Source organism: Triturus cristatus, chromosome 7 (genome assembly GCF_964204655.1).
Source record: "Triturus cristatus chromosome 7, aTriCri1.1, whole genome shotgun sequence".
Lineage (NCBI taxonomy): Eukaryota > Metazoa > Chordata > Amphibia > Caudata > Salamandridae > Triturus > Triturus cristatus.
The window spans coordinates 934,950,488-934,964,199 of NC_140590.1; the positions used below are offsets into that span (position 1 = coordinate 934,950,488).

The window sequence follows — 13,712 nt, forward strand, 5'->3', positions numbered from 1 at the left end:
TGCGTAACTGTTTTTTGTGCTGCGGCTGGTATTGGCCTCAAACTACCATAACAGTCACAGCACTCCGAAACAGGAGCACACTGTGGCCCTGATCTGACTAGCAAACGATAGCTGGGTGTCGAATAAGATGCCTAGGTTTTTCGGTTTAGGGGCTGGGGTGTGGCCCAGATCTGCCGGCCACCATGCCGAGAACCAGATAGAAGGCTGTTTCCCCACCACCAGCACCTCAGTTTAGTCAGCATTAAACTTCAAGCAGCTAGAGTGCATCCATGTTGCTAGGTCAGTGAGAAGATTTAAAATTTGCTGTGGCCCTGTTGTCATCATTAGCTAGTGTGATCAGAAGCTGAGTGTCATCAGCAAATGACACCATTCTCACACAATGTCCCTCGATCAGGTCCGCCAAAGTGTGCATCTATATGTTAAAAAGTGTTGGGCTCAATGCCCATCCCTAGGGCACTCCTCACAGTAAAGGGATAATATCCAAGGTGAAGGGCTTCTGTGTTACCTGGAAAGAGAGCTTGTAGAGAAATTCTGCAATCCAGTCAAAAGCTTTGCCTTTTATGCCCTCTGTCCACAAACTATTTAATAGCACCGTGTGTGACACAGTATCGAACTCTGCGCTCAGATCCAGCAGGACCAGAACCCCTGTTTTCCCTTCATCACCACTTTGCGTAGTGTCTCAGAGGCTAGAAGCAAGGCCGATTCTGTGCTATATTGTGGTCTGAAACCCGATCGAGTCTCGTGAAGGATATTATTTCCTGTGATAAACTCTGCCAGTTGGGAGTTGACGTGTTTCCCAGCCAGTTTTGCCAGGAAAGGAAGCAGAGAGATGGAGCAAAAATTCCCAGGTTTGGAGGGGTCAAGAGATGTATTGTTTAAGGAGTGGAATCACCATTGTGTGTTTCCACTACGCCGGAAGTGAGCCTGCTTCAAATGACAGGTTAAGCACTGAGCATAGGCTGGAAGCCAGAACTGGTAGCCCCAGTTTCCAAATGGCTGGAGGCACCGGGTCTATCCGTGAACCAGATTTGATTTTAGCTATTTTAGCCGCTAGAGAGCATAGTTTATCCCCTGAGAGGCTCTCAATCTTGAAAGTGCCCTCCGAGAGAGGCTACGAGTCCCTCCTAGAGGAAAGGCCAAACTTAATATGCGATATCAGGAAACGATGCGTATATCGAGGAGATTTTGTCCACAAAGAAGTGGGCAATCTCATTGCAACTGCTCCTACTCGGAGCCCTAACCGTAGATACCCTCTCCAGGGAAGTAAATGATTTGACAATCCTGAAAATCTCTCGGGGACCATTTTAGCTTCGTCGATCTTAAGTGTGTAAAAAACCAATCGAGCCACCCTGATCTTTTTATGGTATTCCTTCAGCAGCAGCAGATACGTCTCCTTGTCTTGGGAGAAGTAGTTCTTCTGCCAGTTTCGTTCTAAATGCTTCCATACTTTTTGTGTTTGTGCTAGGTCCTCCATGAACCAGCTTGCTGAAGGTCTGGAGCGAGAGAAATTGCGTGTTTTACGCAGCACTATCGTATCTAACGCCTCCTCTAACCATACCGATACTTGCCGATTAGCGTCCTTTGGGCACTTTTCCAGGCATGGAGGACTACTGCTAAGGGCAGATAGGAAAACCTCCTGACTAATCTTTGACCAGTTTTTGTGGGTTGGGCCTGTGCTAGTTTAGGGAGGTGATCAATGTCTTGAATCTGAAAACGGATAGTATAGTGATTAGACCAAGCAATCAGAATCTGGGAGTCCACCTTCACTAAATCGAGATTGGCAAAAATGGGGTCAAGAATGTGCCCCCGTATGTGTGTGGTTCCATTACCAACTGATTGAGCCGGAGTGGCTTTAAGTCCTCCGTTAAGTCCACGCTGTTAGGTGAGGTTGGATCATCAAGGTTTAAATCCCTTAAAATTAGGAAGTGCGCATGCTGTACCGCAAAAACCTGAATCATTTCCAGTGGTAAATGAGGCGAAGGCACCAGGGGGCCTATAGATCAGCAGGCCATTAAGCGAGCAGCGGATTGAGATACTATGGGAAAAGAAGGCTGCTTCGGCCCCACTGATCTGTACTTCTGAGAAGTTGCACCATAGCTGTTGCTTGTAACTCACCGCAAGCCCGCCTCCCCTACCCTGCAGTCTTGCCAGCCTGGTGATGGCATAACCCTTTGGAATGGTATCTAAAATGTCTGGAGAGGACTGATCATGGAGCCACATTTCTACCAGGAAGAGAGCGTTCATCTGCCTAGCCACAATGAGGTTGGCTATTTCATGTTTGTGCTCGGGGCAAAATAGGTCCTAAGCTGGCAGAAATACGAAGCCGGCTGCTTGCCCACTTTGACACTCTTGGCAATCACACATTTACACAGGGCACTGTCTATGGCCCCAATGAAGTCCAGGAGCTGTTTCTACGCCATACAATTACAGAGGTCATGGCTACACAGGACTGCTGGGTGCTTATTGGGGGGGTGGGGGGTGCCTTAATAGGTTCTTCAATAATGACTATGATGGATTCGCCCAATGTCATGGCCAGTCCGGGTTGCTCTCGATGTAGGGAGCTATTTGGCTGCGGGAAATTGGTCTGGGGACATCTGGCGTCAGCAGCATCCCAAAACACGGGATTACACCTTTTATTCTCATATCCACAAAATGTATGCCCTCATTGACTATTTATTTTGGGTCCTCCGATATACAAGCTAATGTTATTGCTGCTGAGATAGAACCCCACTCTTTATCTGACCACGCAGCTATAGCCCTTGCACTGACTTTCCCTCAGACTCTATCCTCTTCCAGGCAGTGGTGGCTATGTGACACCCTTTTTCTCAACTTAGAGGTCATCGAACAGGTTGATAAGACAAAAGCTGACTTTCTTGCGCTAAATGACATTCCTGACACCTCTATTGTAACGTTATGGGAAACTGTAAAAGCTGTCATCAGGGGCACATTTATTGCAATTTCTGCAGCCGACAATAAGATATGCCGGGAAAAGAGGGAGCAACTGACGCAGCAAGTCTAGGAACTTGAAATCATTCATAAGCGAACCACTGCTGCACGGACACTGATAACCTGCATTGACCTAGATAGAGCAGAGTATGCTACACTTCACGGTCAGCACCCTTACCATGTATGGGATGATAGGTGTGGATGCCTGTTAGCCAACAGATTACGAGCACAACAACAATCTGCTGGGGTCCCAGACGGCACTGATTATAAAACTGCATCCACATTCAGGGACTTCTGTAGCGACCCCTACCAAGACAAAGATTTGTCTTCTGACGGCCCAGGCCACTATCTCCATGAGACCCATTCCACAAAAATAACTTCTGCCCCTGCAGCAGAGTTAGATGGCTCCATACGAATTGAGAAGGTAATTTCTGTCATTGCTAGGCAGAAACTGCATATGTCACCAGGTCCAGGCAGCTTCCCAGGAGCATTTTATAAAACCTTTTGCTCCAAACCCCCCAGCGAAGCCATGGATGTCCCTCCATCCCAGGATCTCTGCAGCAATGTCAGCTCCTACTTCCACATGAAAATTAAGGCCCTCTACGACAACTTCAGCTAACAGACTCCTGACACCACCACCCTCACCACCACCGACAACTGGCCGATCATCACCACCTGAAAACCTGCTACCACTGAAGATACCACCAAGACCATGAAGAACACCCATTCAGGAGCTCCCACGACCCCTGTCCACTGCACATCTACCACAGAGCGCTGCTGCCATAGCTCCCGAACTAGGCCGGACCATCAACACTTACCTCGAATCCGGCATCTTCCTCGCCGAATGGAAGCGGGCAGAAGTAAAGCCCCTCTTCAAAAAACCCTCGGCTGACCCAACGGACTTGAAAAACTACCGGCCCATCTCTCTCCCCTACGCAGCCAAAGTCACCGAGAGATATATTAACGCCCAGCTGACCACCTCCACCGAAGAGAACGTCATCCTTGACTCCTCCCAGTCCAGATTTCGCAGCAACCACAGCACCGAGACCGCCCTCCTCGCCGCCACCAATGACATCCGCATGCTACTCGACCAGGGCCACACTGCGACCCTCATCTTACTAGACCTCTCCGCAGCCTTCTCACACCGCACTCTCACAGCCAGACTCCACGACGCCGGAATACGAGGAACCGCCCTCGACTGGATCCTCTCCTTTCTCTCTGGCTAGATCAACGCCGTTGCCTCAACCTGCTGCAACTCCCTCCAGATCCTCTGAAAGACCTTCAAGTGGATTACCCATGAATACAGAAAGACAGTCACCTACGCAACTCGTAACTTCCGCAGAACCAGAGCAGGCGGAAGAGCCTTCTCCTACGTCGCAGCAAAGACCTGGAATGAGCTCCCAGTGAACATCAGACGCTCCCCCACTCTGAACACCTTCAGTAAGAGACTCAAGACCTGGCTCTTAGACTGACCCGGAAACCCCCCACTCCCCCCCAGCGCCTTCAGACCCTTATTGATCCCCCGCCCCAATATTAACTATGAATGAGGCATCCATAATAATTATACTGAAACCAGATAAGGATAAACACCAATGTGCCCCTTATAGGCATATTTCCCTTCTTAATTTAGACCATAAACTATTCACTGGGATTTTGGCGGCTTGCCTGTGCCAACTCCTCCCCATTATCATTGCCCAAGACCAGGTTGGCCTTTGTCCAACATTGACAATGTAGTAACAACACGAAAATAATTCTCCATCTTATTGACAAAGCTCAGTGTTCTAATCGAGAACAAATGCTCTTAGTTATTGATGCCCTATCTATAAGAGACTCTGTGCTCCGTGTTCTATTTTTAGGGGCTCCATCAAACAGAGCAGCAATGTCGTTACTGCGTGTCCAGTCGCACAGCTTAAAGGAAATGCTCCAATTTTCTTTTGTTCAAAACTCCACTTTTATTGACTGTTATTCAAACTTTATCAACTGTTATTCACTTTTTTACTTTACTCTTCACTGTAAGGCTATCAGAAAACCCAATTTTTTCAAATGGAGCAGTTGTGCCCATCCAGGCCTCTTACTACCCCACGTGGGTAACTCAATTCATAAAACAGCTCAGATGTATCGATTTCCAATGCATTTCGGGCTCTTAATTTGGCCCTTCGTCAGGGAAAACTGTTTAAGAAAATGAAATGAAACCTCCGTTAAACTTCCATTAAACGAGCACTGCAATAATAACACAAATACATACTTTAGTGAAATGTTATCAAGATAACTAAACGCTTCAAACAAAAATTGGTTAAAAGAATACATTACACACTGCTGCCTGCAATGCTTAAGTGAAATGCCCCTATGACAAGTAATTTACTGTGCGCCATAACCTCCCCCACATCCATCCACGATCTCATTCCTGCCATTTGAAATGCGCTGCTCAGTAAATCCTAAACCCCCTTCCAATTATAACTAAAGACTGTCTCTTATTCCTGCATTTAACCTGTTTCCTGAAAACATATATTCAATGCCCAGATATCATACATTCATATTTATACTTGGTAGCTTCCCACATCCCAGTGTCAATAACGTACCTGTTCTAATTCCATTCAAAATATCTCCACCGCTCTAACACCTCCTTTCCTCATGACCGCCATTCAATCAACATACTCCTCCCAGAACCAACGGTTTTATACTTAACCTGTGGCTGAATTCCTCCAATCACTGGGGCGCGAGCAGCTGACACTGCCTTCCATTTAAAGCTGCATGAGCCCATTCTACCAAGATCAAAACTCGACCTAGGTTTTCACTCTCACTAATCCCCTCGTATATCGGACTCAAACATGCCCTTTTGACTGCGTCTACATTAATTGTGAACCTCAACTAATGACCTGAAAAACTACAAATCCCACAAACCCTTGTAATCAGACCCCTGATTTGTGCACGCTGTAAACAACAAATGTGATGCTCAATAACTCTTGATACACAGTCTTATATGAACCAATAATTAATTTTATATATAATAAATCTTCATTGATACCAAAACATAAGTAAATAAATAAAAGAATAAGCTAATGTCCGTGAAAAATGTATACTTTTGGCTATCATATTTGCAACACAAGTTGGAGAAAATACTCCACGGATGGCTTTTGAAATGAATTGCGACAGCCTTAGTGGTGAATATAATCCATGATGGTACTCTGTAATGTTCCAAATTGCTCATTTTCATGCTGGGTGCAAAACCGCTGGGTGAGGCGAAAATCGATTCATCAAACACAACAGGGTAGCAGATGCACACCAATGTTCATCACTGTTATCCTTGTATTCTTGTATTCAAATGATTATGTTCTATTTGCGTGCAGACTGGCGACGTGACTCGCCTCAAAACACGTAAAGGAGTTCCATCAAACAGAGCAGCAATGTCGTTACTGCGTGTCCAGTCGCACAGCTTAAAGGAAATGCTCCAATTTTCTTTTGTTCAAAACTCCACTTTTATTGACTGTTATTCAAACTTTATCAACTGTTATTCACTTTTTTACTTTACTCTTCACTGTAAGGCTATCAGAAAACCCAATTTTTTCAAATGGAGCAGTTGTGCCCATCCAGGCCTCTTACTACCCCACGTGGGTAACTCAATTCATAAAACAGCTCAGATGTATCGATTTCCAATGCATTTCGGGCTCTTAATTTGGCCCTTCGTAAGAGCCCGAAATGCATTGGAAATCGATACATCTGAGCTGTTTTATGAATTGAGTTGGGTTTTCTGATAGCCTTACAGTGAAGAGTGTGCATCTGCTACCCTGTTGTGTTTGATGAATCGATTTTCGCCTCACCCAGCGGTTTTGCACCCAGCATGAAAATGAGCAATTTGGAACATTACAGAGTACCATCATGGATTATATTCACCACTAAGGCTGTCGCAATTCATTTCAAAAGCCATCCGTGGAGTATTTTCTCCAACTTGTGTTGCAAATATGATAGCCAAAAGTATACATTTTTCACGGACATTAGCTTATTCTTTTATTTATTTACTTATGTTTTGGTATCAATGAAGATTTATTATATATAAAATTAATTATTGGTTCATATAAGACTGTGTATCAAGAGTTATTGAGCATCACATTTGTTGTTTACAGCGTGCACAAATCAGGGGTCTGATTACAAGGGTTTGTGGGATTTGTAGTTTTTCAGGTCATTAGTTGAGGTTCACAATTAATGTAGACGCAGTCAAAAGGGCATGTTTGAGTCCGATATACGAGGGGATTAGTGAGAGTGAAAACCTAGGTCGAGTTTTGATCTTGGTAGAATGGGCTCATGCAGCTTTAAATGGAAGGCAGTGTCAGCTGCTCGCGCCCCAGTGATTGGAGGAATTCAGCCACAGGTTAAGTATAAAACCGTTGGTTCTGGGAGGAGTATGTTGATTGAATGGCGGTCATGAGGAAAGGAGGTGTTAGAGCGGTGGAGATATTTTGAATGGAATTAGAACAGGTACGTTATTGACACTGGGATGTGGGAAGCTACCAAGTATAAATATGAATGTATGATATCTGGGCATTGAATATATGTTTTCAGGAAACAGGTTAAATGCAGGAATAAGAGACAGTCTTTAGTTATAATTGGAAGGGGGTTTAGGATTTACTGAGCAGCGCATTTCAAATGGCAGGAATGAGATCGTGGATGGATGTGGGGGAGGTTATGGCGCACAGTAAATTACTTGTCATAGGGGCATTTCACTTAAGCATTGCAGGCAGCAGTGTGTAATGTATTCTTTTAACCAATTTTTGTTTGAAGCGTTTAGTTATCTTGATAACATTTCACTAAAGTATGTATTTGTGTTATTATTGCAGTGCTCGTTTAATGGAAGTTTAACGGAGGTTTCATTTCATTTTCTTAAACAGTTTTCCCTGACGAAGGGCCAAATTAAGAGCCCGAAATGCATTGGAAATCGATACATCTGAGCTGTTTTATGAATTGAGTTACCCACGTGGGGTAGTAAGAGGCCTGGATGGGCACAACTGCTCCATTTGAAAAAATTGGGTTTTCTGATAGCCTTACAGTGAAGAGTAAAGTAAAAAAGTGAATAACAGTTGATAAAGTTTGAATAACAGTCAATAAAAGTGGAGTTTTGAACAAAAGAAAATTGGAGCATTTCCTTTAAGCTGTGCGACTGGACACGCAGTAACGACATTGCTGCTCTGTTTGATGGAACTCCTTTACGTGTTTTGAGGCGAGTCACGTCGCCAGTCTGCACGCAAATAGAACATAATCATTTGAATACAAGAATACAAGGATAACAGTGATGAACATTGGTGTGCATCTGCTACCCTGTTGTGTTTGATGAATCTATTTTTAGGGGCACCCGCCAGGGCTGTCCCCTTTCGCTGTTATTATTTGCGCTGTATTTGGAGACCCTAGCACAACGCATTGGAGATAGTCCCGACATTAAAGGCATACCCTTTAGAATAATCCTTTTCTATCTAGATACTCTAGACCACGAAGCCTCTATTCGTCACTTATCACTAAATCTTTCTTAGAGGTCAGGGATCGAGTCAGTGCATGTAGGGGGTTGACCTCATTCCCCTCTCCTCTCACCCCGATTGTGGGTAACTTAGATTTCCCCCGGGCCGAATTTTGTGGAATTCCATCCTTGTCAACGACTTGAGTGTCACTCCATTCGCCACCTATTTGGCACAGAAGGCCCCTTGTCTTTTGCCACCTGCCTTTCAGAGTTTGCATTTCCTGAAACGGTAATCCGGCATTAGATAATGCATTCTACAGTTCGTCCTGGAGCTCAATGATTGCTTACTGCCTTCGAGAAATGGCTGGTATCCAAGTCTTCCAACTCCTCCAGCAGCCCACCCCTCAGGTCAGTCATACAAATCAGAAACGTTGGGAGGTGGAATTGGGCCATTCCCAGACACCCAGGGAATGGGAGGATATATATAGTATTGAGCACGCCACTCTGCCAGGAATGTGGCCAATATAGAAACAGCTACCAAAATAGTCAACTGTTGGTACCTTACCCCCCGTATGCCTACACCGGGGCACCCCAATACAAAATCCGGATTGCTGGCGTGGAAGTGGCTCTAAAGGAATTCTGCTGCATTTTCTCTGGTAATGTCCAAAATTAACCTCCTATTGGTCCCAGATTCTGGATGATGTGGATGCCCACTTTCATACCAAACTACCCAGATTCCCAGCCTACATGATCTTGGGGACTTCCCAACCCACTCACTTTCCCCTTAAAATCACGTACGGGTAGACGGATGGGCCTGGCTCTCTGTGCCGCATTACAAAATATCCCGACACATTTGGGTTCTAACCGGATTTCTACTTATCAGGGGTGGCTTCACTGCCTCTGCTATATACTAGGGATGGAAAGGTTGACCCCCATGCTCTCGGCACAGAGTGTGTCATACGCTGAGCTCGGGCACACCTTTATTACTCTATTATCTTCCAACTATCTGGAGCTTACCTGGCCCAAATACCTCCGTCTCATTTGATTGACAGATGTTCTGTATACTCCAACCCAGCGGCGTCACTATGGGGGTGCAGGGGGTGCGGACCGCACCGGGTGACACCCTCACACGGGGTAACACCAAAGGGCCGGTGTGTGCAGTCCAGAAAAACACAACCTGACCTTTCAGGAGGAGGAGGTGCGTGTGCGCAGTGCGCACTGTCTCCTCTGCCGCGTCTGCGCGCCAGTGGTGTCGTCACTAGAGACTCTAGGCCTGGGTGCAGGCGGCTGATCCCGTATGCGCATTGGGCCCTAAAAGTGCGTGTGACTGGCATCACGAGTGACGAGGAGGTCGGAGCAGAGGTTGACCACCCATTTCTGGGCCGCCATAATTTTATTTTATTCCTAGCCTCAAGGCTAGCCGCCGATCGACGTAGTTTCCCCCCCCCCCCCCCCCCCCCCGTCTGCCATCATAACAGCAGGTGAGTTTCTCCGGCCGACCGGCACCAATTGATTAGGTCATGGGTCAGGTGCCGGTGGGTGGTGGTCAAGCGGTATGCTGCCTGCATGGGGGGGTGGTGCGTGGTGGTCAAGCGCAAGCGTTTATGCTGCCTGTGTGCTGTGCGATGCAATTAATGGTCATCATGGGTCAGGTGGTCAAGCAGACGCTGCGGACCGGTTATGCTTATGCTGCCTGTGCTGTGTGTTGATGGGAGTGTCGACTTTTCACTTTTGTGACTTCTTGAGCAGAGCGTAGCGAGGTGGCCTGCTTGCCTCTCTGATCACTGATCGTCATCTTCGAGAGTTGTGGGCCCATCTTTTGAGCTGTCAGGACTCGGGAGGCCTGCAGTGCGAAGAGACGACTTTCAGGCACAGCTGCTCTGTGTACATGCTGAGGCCTCAGTCTCGCCTGCTAGCGCGGCAGTTCTTCTCTGAGTCTGACTCTTACTGAAAACAGTGGCTGCCTGCAAGACGGGGCTCTCACTCTTTCCTCTCCTTTCTTTTATTTGCACCCCTGTGAAATGGGTTGTAGTTGAAGGCAGTCTGAGTTTTTCTCAGTGGGACAGTATGGTGTTCAGTGGGGGAGTAGATGTGGCACTATGGCCAGAGCTGCTGAATTTGGAACCCGGGAACCAGGTTCAGCCTTAATAACCAGTCCGCCAGACCACTCTCCTGAGAGAGCACTATCTCATGCTAGACCTTAGAAGGCTTCGCAAGACATTAGAAGCCCCGGTGTCGTAGCACCAGCAGGTGGACCCTAGCATGACAAGTGTGGGTTAACCTTCAAGGCTTGTCCACCACTATTCATACTGAAGTTCACCTCCAGTCTTGAGGGCAGGCCTATGAAGCAACACACCCTAGAACAACAGTGAAACTGTCACTGCGATCACAGGACCCTTGAGAAGGGCCAGCTCTAGGGCGGTGCAACCGGTGTGACCGCACCAGGTGCTGAATTTAGGTGGAGGCATAATTTTTGCAAGTATATTATGGTTTTAAAAGCGCTTGCTGCCTCCTTCCTGGCCTCCAGCAATTTTCGGTAAAAATAAAAATGTCATAATGACTGGTGATTAATGTTCTTCGTAGAGAGAGATCAGAATTTTGTCTAATGGAAAACTTGACTCATGGAAAGGTAGCTCAGAGGGTTAATGTACCTGCTGCAAAGAACATGTACCATGCAGATCACAAAGTGCACATAATGTAAATAGGCCAGTGGGCTACTGCTTTTGTCAGAGAGATCCTTTTGTTACTTGCAAGTCGTGAGGGGGTGACACCATGAGTTACCCGCACCGGGTAACACCAACCCTAGTGACGCCACTGCTCCAACCTTAGAGGTGCTAATTAGGTAACAATGCACGATCACATCACTCATAACACCTGGTTCTGGGGCAGGGAGGAATTTGGGGATTATCATTTTCCTTTTGTAATTCATAATACAATGGAGCTATTTTTGCTTATGATGTCGATATATAATATCGCTATGGAAATTAAAACCAATAAAAAGATTTAAACCATAACATTGGAATGTGTGAATGAAAAAAACACGATGGCCCAAGTGACCGGCTCCCAACACGGCCCCTCTCCCCCTACCCCCCACTGATGTTTGGTACTCTGGGACATCTAAGTGGAGCTGTGCTTTGGAGACACATACATTGATTCCAAGTAGCGGTCTCGTTTTTCTGATCGCTAAATGTATCAAAAATGTTGCTCTTTTGTTCATAGTCTAGCAGTTGTCTAGTCTAGTGCGGGTGGTGGGGGAGCCTAAAACTAAGATATACTGCCAGTTCCTCGTTTACTGCAGTGACAGTTGTAATCAGGGAATTGCAAATCGAGCAGTATTTGGCATCTTGTCTGCTGAAATTGCACAATAAATAATGTCTAGCCTAGTCTGCGCACTTACTGAACTACAAGTAGAGTGATTTGTACTTCTCCAGAAAGTGAAAAGCAAGTCAAGCCTTCTTTATGCTAGCATCCGTCCCTTGGAACTTCATGATTTATTTTTCAGATCTTGTTTTTTTTCTTAGCAGGTAGTCTTCTGTTTGGTTATCTTTTTCCATAGTTCTGGTGCTAGCAACAGGAAACAAAAACTCTGTGTTCATGAAATGTTCTACAGAGAGGGGATGCAGTGTTCTTCCTGTTGAGATTCAGTCCTGACAGCATGGATCAAAAGAAAAAAACAATTACAAACCGGTTTACGTGGAAGAAAACATATTATTGCTTCTATTTTACTGAAAATTCTTGACTTTTTTTTATTCTATTTTGCAGCAGAAAAAAACGTATTTGGAACGAAGTGTAAAAGATGCCGAAGATAACATAAGGGAAATGCTGATGGCCAGAAGAGCACAGTAGCAGGAATTGATATTGCCAAACATAATAGCCACAAGGATGTTTTGTTTTTGAAAAAACGTTACTAATTGACACGTGATATCTTGTATATGTACACTGACTAAATTTTGTTCATACAATTTCATTTTCATTATTTATATATTAATTGTCGCAAATAAACACAGTTGACTTAAACTTGTCAAAGTTTATCTCCACCCCAGGTTAATCATGTACAATCACACTAGTATACCGTACTTTTCTTTTAAATATGTATTGATTATGATTTTTCACGCCCGACATGTTGGTTGCTCAGTTTGATGGCCAGGACTGGAAATTGAGAATGATTGCAAATTGCCAGACTATATTTCAAGATAGAGGAAATACGAGGTGGAAGTTGATGATAGGCCATTCCCGTGAGTTGGCTAACCACTGTTCTAACATGCACACTTTATTTTTGTGTGACCTTCCTTTACCTATTTATCTAGAGCCTTAAGTGAAATACTTAATATACCTACTATATTTAAATACTAGGTTTGTGAATTGCTGTGCAAAATATAACATTTATGTTTGTGGAAGAATAACTTAAATTCTGTTGCCTATTTCTGAAATTGTTTTGCAAGTACAGCATTTTTTAGTTAAACAGTAATACTTTCATCTCCAATACAAAATTGTGCATTATATGCACAATTTTTAGTGAACACTTAAAAATATGCCTTGGTTTTGTTAGACCGGTCAATGGTCTTTGCCATGGTTGACCATAATCTGTTGGTGTACCGTGTGTAGGGTGCTGATTTCGAGGCTCAGCTCTTGATTTTCCTGAAACCTTTCTTGGAGAACAAGCTCTGTTAGTCTGGCTTGGCCCTTATAAGCCCTATGCGATCCATTTGGATTGCCGTGTCCCACAGGGTTTTTCCTTATCTCTGCATCAACATCCAGTTTACTAGACCTGTAGAGAACCACTACCTTTTGGACCTCCCCCAATCCGACTTCAGAGCTAACCGCAGCACAGAGACAGCCCTAGTCGCAGACAACATCAGAATGCTGCTGGACCATGGAGAAACAGCAGCCCTCATCCTCCTCGACCTCTCAGTAGCCTTCGACACTGTATCCCACCACACACTGATAAACAGACTCCACCAGTTCGGAATGCAAGGAACAGCCCTCAAGTGAATCGCATCCTACCTCACAGGAAGAACGCAGAAGGTCATCCTCCCTCTCTACTCCTTGCTCCCTTAGAACATCACCTGCGGTGATCCCCAAGGCTCATCCCTCAGCCCAACCCTCTTCAAAGTATACATGACACCCCTGGCCAACATCGTCAAGAGCCACGGATTCAATATCATCTCCTACTTTGACGACACCCAACTCATCCTCTCCCTGACTAACGACCCAACAACCACGAACAGTCACGCCAGCTCTCGCAACCAGTAGACTAAACTATGGCAGTTCCTCTGGGTAGTAATGACCACCCAACTCATGACGAAACTCCAGACTATCCAGA

At 45.4% G+C, this 13,712-nt stretch overlaps 1 protein-coding gene across 1 annotated transcript in view; it reads left to right on the forward strand.

The window, feature by feature from the left end:
- PFDN1 (prefoldin subunit 1) overlaps nucleotides 1–12,406 on the forward strand; it is a 102,323-nt gene extending 89,917 nt beyond the window's left edge. Inside the window, exon 4 of the mRNA XM_085617904.1 lies at nucleotides 12,152–12,406. Within this exon, the coding sequence (XP_085474030.1) occupies nucleotides 12,152–12,235 (84 nt within the window). The 3' untranslated portion in view covers nucleotides 12,236–12,406. The remainder of the gene's footprint in view (nucleotides 1–12,151) is intronic.
- The last annotated feature ends 1,306 nt before the right edge of the window (nucleotides 12,407–13,712 follow it).